Below are 17,652 nucleotides of genomic sequence, written 5' to 3' on the forward strand. Positions count from 1 at the left end.
AAGTAGGTTCTACGAGTAAGTAGCGTCAGTACGCAGACACTTAAGACCAATGGTAATGGCATGACGTCTAGAAAAGTGGTCTCGCATAGAGGTGCGAGCCGTAATTCGATTCTTATGGACCAAGAATGTGGCCGCATCCGAAATTCGCAGACAAATCGTTGAGGTATACGGGGACAAAGCAATGAGTAGACAACAGGTAGCGAAATGGTGTCATTCTTATCAAGCGGGCAGGGAGCATGTGGAAAACCGCAATATCGAAGCGAGCGGCCGCCCAAGTTCTTCAAGGACAGATATCAACACGGCACGTGTTGAAGAAATCATCCAAAGGGATCAATGAGTAACTGTGCGTGATATTGCCTCAGAGTTGGACCTGCGTTATGGTAACCTTCAGCGTATCGTAACCGATGAGTTGCAATATTCCAAAGTTTGTGCCCGCTGGGTTCCATGTGCGTTGTCCGCGGAGCATAAGGCCACTCGAATGATGTGTACTCTCACATTTCTTCAGCGATACCATTCAGACGGCAAACACTTCATTGATCGCATTGTTACCGGTGATGAAACATGGCTTCATCACTTCACCCCCACATCCAAAAGAGCCATGATGAAGTGGAAACACGCTGGATCACCGACTAGGAAGAAGTTTAAGGTCTCTGCCGGTAAAGTGATGGCAACCATTTTCTGGGATACGACTGGTGTTATCCTAATCGAATATTTGGAACGTGGCCATACCATTAAGGCTGATCGTTATTGTGCCACCTTAACGAAATTGCGTAAAGCCATCCGACGCAAACGGCCTGGATTACTGAGCAAAGGCGTCATTTTTCTGCATGACAATGCCAGGCCCCATACAGCTCGCCAGACTCAGGAATTGCTGCAAAGGTTCAAGTGGGATGTCTGGAATCACCCCCCCAAACAGCCCCGATTTGGCTCCAAGTGACTATTTCATTTTTCCGGTGTTAAAGCGATACTTATCCGGAACACTGTTCACCTCAGACGATGCAGTGAAAACAGCTGCCGAGAAATGGCTCAACGAGCAGGGCCCTGATTACTACCAAGACAGGATACACAAGTTGGTCGAACGTTCTGACAAATGCCTAAACAGGTTTGGCGACTATGTGGAAAAGTGAAGGCCAGATGTGTCTCTTGATTCCCATTTGTATCTTGTTTCTATTGTTAATAAATACTTTTTCATTTGCCTTGTAAACTTTTTTTTGGATCACCCCTCGTACATTATATGACAATACTACAGACTGGTATAGAAAACTCATCTGATCCTTTAAAATAATAAATCAACTATACCATAAATTTAGAAAACAAATTTCACAATGCTTATGATTAAGTAATTCCAATATAATTAATTCAGGCTGATTATACAGTGGGGCTATATTTTGGTCTAATAAATTCTTCAAAAGCCAAATAAAGTAATTGTTCAATTTGATTTAAAGTTAAAAAGATAAAAACTAAATTTAATATACTACTACACTTAAAACTTTTTTTTTTTTTTTTTTAACTTGAAACTTTTTATTTTATTGTAATGAACTATATACCAAGAATAAAATGCACACTTAATTCGGATAGGGGAATTCTACAAGTGTTTCTCTTTTCATTTCACTTCAATACCAATGCAGATAACGACCCTTTTTAATACAGTTTGTCATTAAAGTAATTTAATCTAATTCCCTAAAAAAACTTCTAAAAAAATTGGAATAATTTTATCTCCTAAAACTTCTTTGTAGCGTTCTTGCATTTATTGTTTGTATGCATTATAAAGAAAGAAAATAACTGGAAAAATTAGCAGTAATTTGACTGCAACAGGAAATTGATTGGTTATTCATATGTCAGAATGTTGAACAGATGAAAAACATGTTATTAAAATAAGTAGATATATAAGAAAAATTACCCACATTTATTTCTCTTGGATTGCGCAGAATTATTTATAATTTTTTTATATGAAAAGCATTTTGTAAAACATGAGATACTTAGACTAAACTATATATAAAAAATTTTTAGATGAATATTTTGCCGCAGTAATAGAAATAAGAGGCTAACCAAATTTACTGAGTAAACAGCTTAAATTACGAATGTTACTCAGATATACTTACTGAAGTATCTGGCTTATAAACGCCACAGGGATGATAAGGCACCACACTCTTACATGCACCAACAGTGTAGTACAACACATCACAGCTTGTTAAATTAGAGCTAAAAGATAAGAGGGGAATATATATATATATATATATATATATATGAACAAACTGTGTTATTAAATAAAAGAAATAATTTTAAATTCATATACTATAAATATTTCAAACAATCCACTATATACCTAAACACCAATGAGCACAGAAACTGACCCAAAGTTATTCAGTATATTATAAGCACAAATAATAAACAATTATTTAGCAATTCTGGATTTTAGATCATCCATCTAGTAAAATGACACATAGAAAATATGAAATTTAAAAAAAAAAAAATGAAACCTTTTTGAAATAATAAAGTATTTATGGCCTTAAGGGAATAAAAATATAAAATAAAAAGCTCAATCTTTATTTTTTTTTTACATTTCTGCATCTGATCCTGAAAACAGAAAAATACCAACCAGAAAAATACAATGCCAGCAACAACACGAACCAGTGCACCTCAATTGCACAATATTATCATGATATATCTCACGAAAATCTAACCTGAGAACACGTATAAAGCTAGAACAACCTTTTCATGGCTTATTCTATAAAAAAAAACGGTGAAATTTTCTTCGTATTGTTGCTAAAGTCAGTTCATTTGATTCGGGTTTGCGTGTACCGACCTTCAGAGGTCATTCGCTGCAGTCGAAAATCCACCATTTGCTTTCAGGTTGGATTTCATGCAATTGATGCTTGTCACAGAAACAGCAGTCAAATCAGCAGCAAATGTAACAATTTCATCACCAGACTTATTAAGAAAATCCTCTCATAATTTGACAAAAGCATTCATAACAATAATCTTAGCGGAGCTGCATAGTGGTTTTTCAGCCTTAGAATGTTTTAAAATCATATACCTATGTCAAAGATGAAGCAGATGCCATTGCAGTTATTTCTTCTCTTTCTGGTCAATGCATGCATAAATGCTTCAAAATCTCTTCTCGTCGAGATTGGGGTGAGGTTGGGGTTGGTGGAATTTACAGTTTCCCCTATCCCAAAAAAGGGGATGTCTTTCTACTGGTCATCAGATGACTGACATGATATTAGCAAATTTTTAAATAAAAGGCTTGATGTAATGTAATCTATTTTTCATTCTGTTCTCTTTTCTTAACAATATTTATATTTTATAGCATAATTTCTATAATATGACAACTTGAAGTGATAGAACTATATTTTATGCCAGACGCATACACTTTCTACTGCATCCAGTGTTCTCAACTTAGGTTGACCATTAATATAGAAATGTCAAGGTGCACAGGGATTTTTTGGAACAGTAGTTAACATTAGTACATTTCTGCAACATTCACATAAACTAAAATCTCTAGTCTTACACATGTTGAGGTCTTTTCCATAAATATCACCAAGGTATTTTAACACACATATAGCTAGAAAAAATTACTTTTGTAAGTGCTATAATTTTGGACTTTTTACTGGGTTTGATGAACTCATCTGCAAATTGTTCAGCTGCTTCAGTATCAGCTGATGCTTTTTCACTTAACTTTTTAACTGCTTTTTATTTTTAATTTGATTAACCAACCTGAGTACGCACAGTCAGTTTTCAAGTCCATTTCCCCATGAAATATTTTGGTTTGAGCCATTAACATTGGACCCATCAATGATATGTCCTCACTGTGATATTGTCTCACTCATTCGAAAATAATTTTATCATGATTGAGCATAACAAATGATTTTTCTGTTTGATGTTCTGGTGATTTTCTTAAAAAGTTCCTTTTTTTTTTTGTTCAATTAATCATTTATTTTTTTAGACAGATATGCCTGTATCTAGTTTTTTTCTTTTCTTTTTTTTTTTTTTTTTTTTTATTGGTACTGTTCTGTTATCGGGACCGAACTCAGAAATGTATGTGTATATGTATACACATACATATATTTGTACTTACATACATATACTCGTACTCACATATATACATGCATACATGAACACATCCATCCATACATGCATACATACATACATAATATTCTTCATCTGGTTCCAATAACACAACAGTACTTTTTTTAATAACAATTCCACTTTTTGCTTGACTGGCAATGAAATATGCTTTCAATCTGCAGTTTCTGCTGCAGCTCCAGAATTAGAAACTCTTTTCAACATAACTGAAAATTTAAATATTAGTTTTGATGAGCCAGTTAAAGATGGCAAGCTTGATCAAATTAGAAAGTTAAGGAACAGTGCAATTCGCTACATTAATTGAACTTAAGTTCACTAGGAATCCTTCTTCCTCATCTATTGCTATGCAAAAAAAAAAAGTATGAAGAACATCCCACTCCAAACAAATACATCTAGGGCTTCACTTATTGATGACCATATAGAAAAATACTACCCCCCTCAACCATTTAAGGGCTAAAAATGTGGTCATGAAAACATCAATACATCATTAATGAATGCATTGTCTTTGACCACAGTGTAATTATCTAACAAAGCGATATTTTAAAGTGCCATGTAAAAATCAATTCAAAAATAGGAGAAAAAATGCTTTTGCACACGCTTCAATTTTTCTTGAGTTATTACTTTTTCTATATCTATACTTTGTGAGAGGAAGAAATATGTTTTCTACTGGTGGTTCAGAAGTCTGGATATACATATGTGTCTGTGTAAATAATTAAACTGGAATGAGGGGGAGGTACAAAATAGAATTTTCAGCCCCACAAGTTGGAAATTTGAAACTACAGTCAAATATCAGAAAAGATAACCATTAAAAATATATATTTCCCTACATAAAAGTAATATGTACTATTGCGATGTAATGGCAGGTTTCTGGCACAAAACCTGAAAGGTTATATGCGGCGAATAAAAGTTTTATACTTTCCCACACAAATAATTGACAAACTTATGTATTGGATAAATATATGTTTAAAACAACAGCACACTATAAAATGAACAGAAATGATAAAATAATGAAAGCTGAGATGTACAATAAAATTCAGATAATGATAAAAGATATAAAACAGGAGTAAAATCCTACTGCATGATATACATTAAAATACGCAACATCAAATACCAATGTGCAACATGAAAAGAAAATCAAATTAAATGATAAAGACCTGTCACTTTCAAGTAGTCAAATAAATTAGTATTGGCCTCCTTCCCGATTATGGAGTCAAGAGGCAAGTCACAGTCATTAAAATACTTGAGTCGAAACCTGTTAAAATATGGACATTCTGCTACAAAGTGATGTAGAGAGAGAACAGCATTACAATGCGCAGAAATAGGTTCATTCTCAGCTTTTAACAAGTAATTGTGCATAATTCGAGAATGACCAATTCTAAGACAGGTTAAAATTAATTCATCCTTCTGGTTTCTAGTGGCCTTCCAATACTCTGCTTGAGATTTTACATTTCTCAACTTATTAGTAAGCTGATTATTCCAGAAGAGTTGTCATTCATTGAGGATTCTCTGCTTGATGACTTTCCTAATATTTCAATAGGATTCAAGCCGGCATGACCATCTCTCAACAGACTTTGCAGTAATACCTACCAGCTCATTTCTCTGTATGCCCACATGTTCAGGGACCTCATAGTACAGAATCTAATATCCTCGACTTCTCAAATTCAGATTTATACTTTGAATTTCATCAATTAATGGATTCCGAGCACCTTAAATTGCTTCTAGAGCTTTTAGCACACTAAATGAGTCAGTACAAATAATTAATATTTTCTGGCACTGTCTAGATATTAAAAGAAAGTGCATAATACAAAGCAGTTAATTCTGAAGTAAGCACAGAGCATGCCTCATGTAAGCGCTGACCCTCTGCATGGTTTCCAATCACAAAGGCTGCTCCAACTTGATTCGCTGCTTTTGATCCATCTATGTAAATGGCATATAACTGCTGTACTCATCTCTGTGCTAAAAAAAAATTGTTTATACATGATCTAGTGAACATGTACATACATGATCTATGTTGCATTTTTCAAGATGTTGGAGGACATGCAGAAGCCGAATCTGAGTATACTTCCAAGGAGGGATCTTAAAATATTTCACTGGCTGGATATCCACATCGTCCATGCAATATTTTCTTATTAGAGAGCAAGCCCTTACAGAGAAGGAAGGCATACGAGATGGTTGTGAGCCAAATAAGCAGTCACACATGTCATCAAGCAAAAGAATCTGACAAGGATGGTCAGCTTGCGATATAATGTTGAAATAACACTAGAGACACAAATGCTCACATCTTAATTGAAGGTTAGTTCATAACAATAAATATATGAGTTGCTCAGAAGCCAATATGGTTAAGTTCAATTTTTTATATTTTCTGATTTTTGTAAATTTTGATGAAGTAAATAATATTCTTCTTAGTTATTAAATGATTTACTCGTTGCTTCCTTTTTTCTAGGTCAGACAGCCATTTTTATAGCTTTTGAATATATTGTATAATAATTTCAGAAGCCATTGTAAGTCCACCATTTTTTCAATATTTTTTAGATAAACTTTGAAATAAAAAATAAATTATCCTTCTTCTTTCGATATTTGTTGGCAACACTGAAAAAGAACAAATTCATAGTAACTGTAACTGTTACTTCTACTATTTCGAATGGTTTGAGTTTTATGTACGTGCTTTCTTTTAATTTGAAATATCTAAACTTTGGTTGAAACATAAAAATATTACATTGATGTGTTTGTGAAAATTATTGCGTTATCAAAAATATTAAATAAATTTTCTTTAATAAATGTAAAATCTCGGACTGATCAAAAAAGTCAAGGGAAATAGGAAATGTTAAGGGAAATTTCTTATCTTTTTCATCTGCCAAAAGATATAAGCCCTAAAATTTTTAAGAGGCTGTCATTGTTCCAATAAATACTTAAGTTTTTATTTATACATGCTGTATATATCTTGTTTTTTTTTGCCAAGTTTACACTTAGAAAAAAGACTTTATATACTTTTCTGATCAAATTAATAAACCATGAATTTTAAAAATTAATGTATTAAAAACATTAATTTTCTCAATTTTTGTTTTCTGGACTTAACCGCATTGGCTTCTGAGTGACTCATATACACTCTGGACAGGAGATATTCTAAAGATTCCAGAACATAATCTGTTGAGCTTGATAGTGAATGGGATCTAGTTTCAATAAAACTGAAGACCTTTCTGATCCATAGACAAATGAGCTATAGTCCGATCTTGAGCCGACAAGTGCTCTATAGATATGGAGCAATAAACCATATTCTGTGCCCCAGGACTTTTAAAATATTTAATATCTTCAAACACTTCTTCCTCAAATACTGAACATGTGGAAGGAAGGTTAGCTTTTGATTGAAGAACACATCTAAAAATTTTACTTCGGATATAACTAGAATCAGTGACCCTTGAAGGTAAAGCTGAGGCTCAGGATGGAGACTTCACCTTCTGCAGAACTCCATGCAAACCAGCTTGGACTAAAATCATGGGACTGGACTAGAATCAGTCATAATCATATGAATATTTGAGGCTATGTTTAATAGAAAAAAGATTCGGGTACGACCGCCATACTCACCACGGAGCCTAATGACGGACCACAGATTCCTGTGTTAGGGCTAGCCAGACCTCTATGCAAATTGAAGCCTCAAAGTCAGCTATCCCAAAAGCAGATACTTCCCCAAGCCACTGACACAAGGACTGGTGACCAGTCAATTGACACCGGTGAAGACAACAATGTGCCTTCCATTTAGCTGAAGCAGAGGCCAAAGCAGCATGTTGAGGACAGTACCTCACTCCTCAACTACTAGGACTCTCCTTTCCAAAGACATAGGTCTCCATGCACAGCAAACACATGGGCAGTTTTCTCGCCACTTGAAAACTAAGAATAAAAACTATACCAGCTTCTCATGATGAGCCTCAACCTCTAAAGAGGGAGACGACAAAGGAGAATGATGGGAAAAAGTTTCAGCTCAGAGGAGAAGAGGCACAAAAGAGGATAGATCACAGGGGCTCCAGGATTGTGACATCCGTCTCACCAAGATGATGATAGCCCTAAAAGGCTAGGGTACCTCGGGATTGCCGCATCCATACTCACAAAAGTGAGCCCCTGAGGAAGTAGTGTTGTGAACTTGTTGAAATAAGTTTCATAATTGAATGAAAGTCAACAAACTGAACAAGAATTTCAATTTTAAAAGCTTTTTTGATTGCCTAAATGGAAATATATGATATAAACAGAAAATATCAAAATAATAAAAAACATATACAAGTTTGAATAAAACTAAAAAAAGGTGCGATATATAGATTGCTATTCATAAATTACTACAAAATTTCATCACCACTGTTCAGTTTTATTGCAGATGCAAAACAGTCTAAAGAAGAAAAATCGGAAATTTTGCAATTAACATTATTTGGTATTAGAGATTTTTTTTAAAGACCATGCTTACATATAACATTTTATAAAGTTTAAAAAGTTTTGATGAAGCTTGATACCATCTTTTGTTCATTTTATTGCCTTCTTTCATATTCTAGATGGATTAAAAAAATACACAACTCGTTTGGAAATTAGCTAGTAAACATTTGGAAATTAGCTAGTAATAAATTAATGAATACTTAACAAATCAACTTAGCAAAATAATACAGTCAAAAGTCTTTAATCCGGACTTGTCGGGACTTCGGCGATCCCGGATTATCGATTTTTCCGGATTATAGATCATCAGTTTAAATCTGGTAAGATGGCATGCAGAAATTATAAAATTTAAAATATGAAAACGTAATTTATAAAATAATGAGCAATTATGATCTAAATGGTATTAAAATTTACAAAAAAAGAAGCTTCATATTTATTTGTTTACTTTATTAAACATTTCTTTCAACGCACGCATGCGTAAAGCATACCTTACGCATAGCCGAAATTAGAAAATTGCAACCAGAAAACTATTTAATTTGTATTCGTGATATTTATAATGATGAGGAATTTGATTTAAATCATATCAAAGACGGAGTACATCCAGATTAAATACTACATTTAGTAAATTATAAGCCGAATAAAATAAAAACATCTGCCCTGCAGATAACGATAGTGCTGACAGATCAACTTCCAGTTCATTGCGCGCCGCGACGTCCCCCCCCCCCCCCGCGCAGAGCAGCGTGAAATTGATAAACAGATTTCGGAACGGTTAGATAAACAAAGGATATGCCTTTATCCATTTTTTGTAGCAATTCGTTTTTTGTTTGATGGATATCGAAAGATACTTTCGTTTTCTAGATCCTTTGGGAGCTCCAGCATCGGAAATTCTATTTGACATAATCGAAAGTTCAAGCTTACTTTTATAAAATTGCTCTTACAGTCTGCAAAAAATAATAAGCCGGATCCAATTCGAAGATTAAGGAACAATGCAATCGTCAACATTAATTGAAATAGATAATTAGATAATTTTAGCTTATACCGCCCGTTATACATTAAACGCGCTCGCGAAAACGTATTCTGCGCTTGCGCTGACGCATATGCGCAGTCGTAAAGGTCTTGCGCGCACGCGTAAACGCCTATGCGCATGTGTCAACGCGGCACATGCGCAGAAAGATTTTAGCTTTGAGGTTCGGATTATAGATCATTCCGGATTATGGGTGTCCGAATTAACGACTTTTGACTGTGTAGATAATACCAATAATGCTGATATGTAGTTGAAGACCATACATAAAGTGCTGTTATATTTACCATGCTGCCAGATTTATAAAATAATGAATATGTATTTTGCCTCAAATTTTTTCCAACTATAATTTCACATATATGTTTAATTTATTTTTCATTACTCATTTATTTATTTTGCTTCAGAAAGGTACAATATAGAAAGATTTGTAAAATAGTTATTTATCTGAAGGATAAAATGATGCATCAAAATTGAAAATAGAGGTAGACACATCATAAATAAGTGAACATAGCAGAACATAATGATGTATTTTGTATTTATTTTCTAAAGATATTATTTTGCTTTAATTTTTATTTCATTTCAGCTTCTGACATAAAAATTTTAATATATCTAAAACTTAAAACAGATAAAAGAGAAATCTTACTTTGAATGGAGATTTTAAATAAAATTATTTATTTTCCAGATTAACCAGCCACATGGCCCATTTAAAATTTTACATTTTCATGTTTTTTCTTAGAGTTTGATACTTTTAACATTAAAATTTTAATTTGATATACAATGTATAAAATAATGCAGAAGAATTTTAATACACACAAATGTAGGTTTATTCTACAATAAAAACATGTACATATATTCAGCTCAAAATTAATTAAAAAGTATACTTAACACAACTATATACTATTTCAATTAGTGAAATTAAATTATGCATAGGAATTTTCTCTCATAATTACCTTAAACTTAAATTTCACACTATTCTATTACCTTGGAAGGCAAAGATGTTTACTACTTTCACATGTACTTCGGAAGCCAAAATCACAACCACCATCTGAAAAGTTTAAAATGTTCTATATAAGAAAGCTTATAAGGAATATTAAGTGAAAAAAACACCTTATACAAACAAGAAGTTTATTCATAGCAACACTGATTAAAAATGAAACATGAAATAAATTTTAAAATAATTAAAATAATTTCAATCTTTCTCAATCTAACAGTTAAAATTATAAATTAAGCCTGTTCATCTAGAATCAAACTCAGGTCAAACTATCAGCTTTCTGTGGCTTACTGCTTGGCCGCTGGTGGGTCTTCCTAAACGGGAGAGCGAGTGATTTTTCTTAACACAGTTTCCAATTCTGATTTTTATTTATTAAAATTTTCTCAGCTGCTGTTGATAATATGTTTTCATCATACAGCTTCTGTCATGTTGAATTGCATAAAAATTGTAATGCTTAAGGGGGAGAAATTGTTTTCCCTCAAAATACCATATGCCTGGAAATAATACATTATTTTTGCTTAATTGCTTTCCAAAAATTTATTAAATTGCTCTAACAGGTCTAAAGTTCCCGGTGATATAAAAATTAAAAAAATAAATAAAAAAAAAGTGGGGAAGCCATCTCTACTTTCTCCTAGTCCTTTCCCCCTGCCCAAAAAAAGAGCTTTACCCAGAAAAAGAATAAAAAATTACATTTTTTTTACTATTATATAATGTATGTTCATTACATGTACACATACATACACATAATGAAGAATATGTATGTATGTGTGTTCCTCACACTCAGGTAGAAAAATGGCACCTAGAGCTACCAAATTTTGTTCACACATAGTCCTTCAACTAAACACATTGTGCTGTTAGGAATTGAGTTTTAAGTGTTCTTTCCCTCATTAGATGGTGCCAGAGGTTCCACTAGTAAAAAAAAAAAAAAATTAACTTTGATTTCCCATATTTGTTAAACTTCAGCTATATTCTTAAAAATGTATATGTAGTTTGCATAATGTTCCTGCATTAAAATGTTTTACATGACAAGAAAGCATTAATTCCCTGTATTCGCATGAGAAAGAGATATGAAACACAAAAAAATGGTGCCAGATTGCAGGATAAAAAAGATAATGAATATGTCTTTAAGAATTTCTTCTGTATTATGCAGATAGGTTTAGTTGAAAAAATGATGGCTGTAAAACAACAAAAAGTAATAAGTTTTTCCTATTTTTTAAATAAAATTCATAACAGATCCTGCATTTTGCCAGTGGATGCTGACACAAATTTATCAACAGTAGTTGACTGGTTACATGTGCACCTCAAAGACAGTATTTTGAATTTATTTTTGATTTATTTTATATTTTATACAAATTTAATGAATTTTTGATTAAAACACATCGATTTAAAAGAAGTGTGTTGGCATTTGGAAAAACACCATACATTTGTCATCCAAACTTAATCATTTAAGATTTTGAATATTCTATTTGATAACCCTTATTCTTCACTACTTTTATAAACTGTAATTTTCAAGACAATAAAGCCTTCTGTAGTATTAGAAGAGATATTTTATCCCATTGCTCATGAACAGCTTTCTAAAGTTTCATTCCTCACTACTTTTATAAACTGCAATTTTCAATACAATCAAGCCTTCTGTAGTATTAGAAGAGATATTTTATCCCAGTGCTCATGAACAGCTTTCTAAAGTCTAAGGAGGTTGTAGGTTCAACATTTGGACAACACTCTTTTTAAAAGTCCAAAAGCAAAAATGTACATGAATGAGTAAAAGGATGGCCTTAATACCATTTTTTCCAGGAAATTAACAGTAGATTTTGATGAGTCACTGCTTGCCTTTGATGCTGTTCTACTGATTGATCACATTGTGTATAAAAAGACATTATTTCATATTTGAAAACTGGGTATAAAATATGGTTTTGATAATATGTAGAGTTGATCTTAACATTTTTCTCCACTCTCTTTATTTTTAATTTGCCGTTATATGAAAAACCAGCAAAAATCATAAATCCCTTAGAAAAACTTTCTTTAGATTCCTTGAAACATGTTTTAAGATTTTTTTTTTTTTGGGGGGGAGGGCGGACAGCAAAACAAGGTCATTTAAAATGTGCACACAGCCTCTGTAAGGTAATCTAAGACAGGAAACCAATTTAAGAGAAATGGTCTTGAGTTGACTGGACCATCTGCCAATGGCAGGGATCTCACAATGTAAATAGAGGAAAAACTTTTATAATTTTTAGTTCTTGTTAGGATGAGGAAAAGAAGTATAGTTTGGCACTTGTATGTTATTTTTTATCTAGAATGGCTTCAAAGAGGAAAAGACTTATATTAAAACAAAAAAAATCAATGTGATTCATGCAGCAGAAATTGAAAAGCTTAGTTTGAGAGATTTAAGGGAGAGATTCGGAATAAGTAAAAACCACGTAAGTCTCCAATGGGATAGAGAAGAAATAAAAATATTATGGATACTCAATTAAAATTAACATTCCAAGACTGTAAAATTTTGAAAAACTGAAAAATGTGATATTGATACAGTAATGTTCATTGATTTTGTTGTGTAACAGCAAACAATACTCCTGCATTTGGAATATTATTGCAAGAAAAGGCAAAAGAAGTTTCAGAAAGTCTGGATTACAGAACTTAAATTATTAAATGGTTAGAAAAAATTATGCAAAGATATAATATTAGTTTTAAGACTATTTGTGGTGAAGAAAAATCAGTAGATAAGTACATGTAACAGCTAATCTTTGGAATATGGTTACAGGTAGTTTGGCAACATTTTGGTAAAGCGATAAAGGTTACTAGCTAGGACTTTAGCAGTGTACATGGATAAAGTCAAGAGTGTGCGCAATGCCCTTTTTGTGTAATTCTGGAATTTTTTTTAAGTGAAAATAGGTCGATGTGTACATGGATGATACTGTGTATGTGCAATTCTTAAAAACGTGGCAAGCAGTGGGTGATTCTGCACTTTCTCCCAATTTCGCATCTAATCTTCATCATGATTAAGCACTTTTGTTCCATAAAAGTTCTAGCATAAGCGTAATTCGGCTAGCAGATTGTTGGGGGAAAAATGTTGAGGGGGGGAACATGCCTTTACTTTGTGAAAACAAAATGGCGTCCAAAAAAAAAAAAAAAACTAGCAGGTTGCTGTAGCAGGGTTGGTCATCAAATTTTCGCCAAAAAATCGCCAAGTTACCATAATCCAAAGATTAACCCATGTAACATATTGGTTAAAAAAGATAAATGAAATATGAAGGATATGAGGCTAAACATATACAGTGGAGGTGAAACTGGATCACTTTATCAAATTTTGCCTAATAATATTCTATGCTTCAAAGGAGAAAAGTGCTCTGGTGGTAAAAGCTCCAAGGAACATATCACCATGCTATTTTGTAGTAACAAGTTGGAAGGAGAGTCTGAATAACTTCTTGTAATCAAAAAGGCCAAAAAACAAAGACATTTCAAACACATTAATCTAAAAGTTTTATCAGTCCATTGGCATCTTAATAAAAATTCACAGATGATGCAAAGCATAATGTCAGAATGTTTGATTGCTCTTGATGCAACAATGTCTAAAAAAAAAATAGGAATATTCTGCTATTTCTTGACAATTTGCCAGCCCATCTACCAAATGTAAAACTGAAATCAGCAAGATTAGTGTTTTTCTTACTTATGGCACATTAGTATTACAGCCTTTGGATATAGATATAAGTGGAAACTTCAAGGTTTGTTACAGAAAACTGTTTTTATGGCATGTCAGTGGTTAACACAGATTGTTAAATTTGTATACAAGGTTGTGTTCAGTACTGTTTTAAAAAAGAAAGCTTTGAAATTTGTTTCAAGTGAAAACAGTACTGGTAGAAATGAACTGTTTGAACTTGTCAAAATCAGGGGCAGTGCTCAAATGCAAGAATACTTAGCAATTAAAGAAAACTTGTGTACTGAAAATGACATACAATCTTTTATTTCGACTATAGTTGATGTGAGCTTTAACAAAATAACTTGGGAAGCAGTGAGGAAGATGATGAAGAGCCAGAGGAAACATGTGACATAAAAAACTATATAGTAGCTGCTTTAAAGTACATGTCCTAATTAAAAATATTCACGGACAATGAAGATTATCAGTGACTTTAAAACCCCCATGGCAAAAAAATCCTTGCAATGCACATACCGTCAAATAAACCCATGCAACAGACTATTCTGAATAAATTTCACAAAGTACAAAACTTTATTCATTTCATACTTTCTGCAATGAATCCACTTTTTTAAATTAAGAATTTTCATTTTTTATTCATTCAAATTCAAATAAACTGTGACTGTGTTATACACTTATAAATAATTTATTTAAGCTTCATACAATTTGAATTTCTAATTAAATTACATTTCCTTTTCAGTATATACTCTCTGAAGACGGGATATCTCTATTTAAGGAGAAAATAATACCAAATCTTTATAATTTCCTGATTTTTTTTTTTAAACAAAAACAAATAGCTGTGCTCACTTAAAAAAAATCACATATTGCACAAATCTGGTATCACATACAGGCTTAACACTGCACACATTACACATTATACATAATTTTATTATATTCACAATGTATGAAATAGTTATTCCTTTTATGTATCATTACAATTGCAGCCATCTAGGTAGCTTTCCCACTTTTTATGTTTACTGCTAAGTGCACCCTGTTAAAAGAAAAGGACCTATTTTTTTAGCAATTTATTTTCAACAGTGTTCAGTGTTTTAATTTAAGTTTTTAAAAATGGTTTGACAAACTGAATGCTATCATTTCGAATTAAATTAAAAATTTGAAGCCACATGTATGATTCATTACTTCAATAAATTAAAAGTATGTAAACACATATGTAAATTACCTAAACCAAAGTTGAAGTCTTCAGCTTTTGAAAAGTTTACTTTATACCATCCAGTGCTAGCAAATAATGCTAGAGTTATGTTATCAGTTACAACATAGTCATCCTATAAAAAAAGTCATTTGCTCCATAAGAAATATACAACTTTTCTAAAACTAAAACGTATAACTACATCAATGCCATATTAAATGCAGAAGTTTTAAATTTAAAAAAAGTCATCAACGAATTTAGAAAAGGTTTTTTCCTTAAACACAACCTCTTTAAAGTCAATTTCTTCTATATAATTTATTGTTTATCTAAGTTGCAAGTCAATGTAATTATTTGAAAAATTTTGATTTAACCTCTATAGGACGGGTGTATCATATACGCATCAGCAGCTAATCCTCTTACAAGATGGCATGCTGCTTAGCATAATTCACTTTGGAGACAGCATGTTGCACCAGTAGAATGCAGCTTTCGATGCACCAGTGCATCAACCGGCTGCTAGCAATATTTGGGATGGATGCATACATGACACACACGTCTGCAGAGGATTTTCATTTCAGCAATATATTGTTGCGAGGGGTTAATCCTCTGAGTGGCATCACCAGCCAGTCATGAGATTTTTTTCATCAGTTGGTATATATTAGCTTATAATTTAAGATATTTTGCTTCATTACTTTCTTTAATGACATAAATGTCATCTTAATGAGTGTAACTTTATGAAAATAAAGACTAAAATAAATAAATATACAAATTTAACTAATAAATGCTGTTTAAACACAGGTCTTCAGGACAGATTCAAAAATCTGCACAGCTCAGAGGGTTAATATGACTACAACCCATCTAACTGCTATTTATAAGCTACCTAAGTTTTTTCATTTCTGCTCTAGTCAATATTGACAACTTAAGAGCACAGATTATTGTAACCTATACAGGCAGACAAATTTAATTACATGCATAACTTCTGCTATCAGTTTTCGTGGTAACTTAACATGCTGCTTGGACAGAAATCCACATCAAACATAGAAACCTTTTTCTTTTTCTTTTTTTTTTAATAGTATATAAAATATTCTTTAATGTCAGCCAACAAAATATTACAAAAATAAAGCAGATTTGATGCCACTTGATTTCAATGCAAATTTTTCAAGCATTTAACTGCCAATAAGAATAGTATCATTGAATTTCACGTAAAAGACAATATCGAAATACACTCGTCATATTAGGGCTGTGGAGTTGGAGTTGGAGTCAGAGTTAGACAGATTTTGCTTAAAAGGAGTCAGAGCTAGATTTGCTTAAAAGACGTTGACTCCGACTCTAGTTTTTGTTGGACAGTTAGAATTTGAAATGAAATTAAAGTGAATTGGAAAAAAAAATCATGATAAACTGAGTTATTTTTATTCATAGACTACATACATTAATAAATATTTAGTTATTTTCTATTTTATTGATATATTAATGAATAAATATAAGGAAGGAGGATGGATGTGACATTTGCCATTATTCATTAAACTGATTCATTTAGTTACTTTTTCAACTCATAGATGGCATAATTGTAGCATAATTCACAACAAGAAAAAGGAGCCCATGGCTGCAAAATGCAAGTTGAGTCACCAAATATGGAACTCAAAAGTTCAGTTTTTGCATCTTTCTCATTTTTTCATGTACATAAAGACTGCCTAAATCAAAATAGTGATAATTTACTATTTAAAAACCTTATTTGTGGGTTACTTTAATACAGTTTTTATATATGTGCCATGAATGCATGTTTTACAAAATGGCTACACTAAGGATATAGATGGAACAATAATACATGTGGATAAATAGAAATGGCCATCCCAAATACAGTCAAAAGTCGTTAATTCGGACACATATAATCCGGAATGATCTATAATCCGGACCTCAAAGCTACAAACTTTCTGCGCATGCGTCGCATTCACGCATGCGCACAGGTGTTTACGAGAGCGCGTAAGACCTTTACGGCTGCTAATATGTTTGGCGCATGCGCATTTAATGTGTAACGGAGGTATAAGCTGAGCTACAATTATCTAATTCAGTTAATGTTGCAGATTGCGTTGTTCCTTAATCTTCGAATTGGATCCGGCTTATTATTTTTGCAGACTGTTAGAGCAATTTCATAAAAGTAAGCTTGAACTTTCGATTATGTCAAATAGAATTTCCGATATATATTTACTAATATGTAATTTGTATCTACAAAGCGAAAGTATGTTTTGAAATCCGAAATCTGTTTATCAATTTCACGCGGAGGATTGGAAGTTGATCTGTCAGCACTATCC

The 17,652-nt window shown here is 32.5% G+C and overlaps 1 protein-coding gene across 4 annotated transcripts in view; it reads right to left on the reverse strand.

The window, feature by feature from the left end:
- LOC118191827 (ciliated left-right organizer metallopeptidase-like) overlaps window positions 1-17,652 on the reverse strand; it is a 111,090-nt gene that overhangs the window by 33,127 nt on the left and 60,311 nt on the right. For all 4 annotated transcript variants that reach the window (XM_085812104.1, XM_085812103.1, XM_035362684.2 and 1 more), the window contains 3 exons: window positions 15,380-15,482; window positions 10,502-10,565; window positions 2,103-2,202 (listed from right to left, as the gene is read on the reverse strand). In XM_085812104.1, the coding sequence (XP_085668230.1) occupies window positions 2,103-2,202; window positions 10,502-10,565; window positions 15,380-15,482 (267 nt within the window). The remainder of the gene's footprint in view (window positions 1-2,102; window positions 2,203-10,501; window positions 10,566-15,379; window positions 15,483-17,652) is intronic.

The sequence above is a fragment of the Stegodyphus dumicola genome, chromosome 2 (assembly GCF_044657685.1).
Source record: "Stegodyphus dumicola isolate Sdum_Otavi_A_Nest chromosome 2, ASM4465768v1".
In the NCBI taxonomy this organism is placed as follows: Eukaryota; Metazoa; Arthropoda; class Arachnida; order Araneae; family Eresidae; genus Stegodyphus; species Stegodyphus dumicola.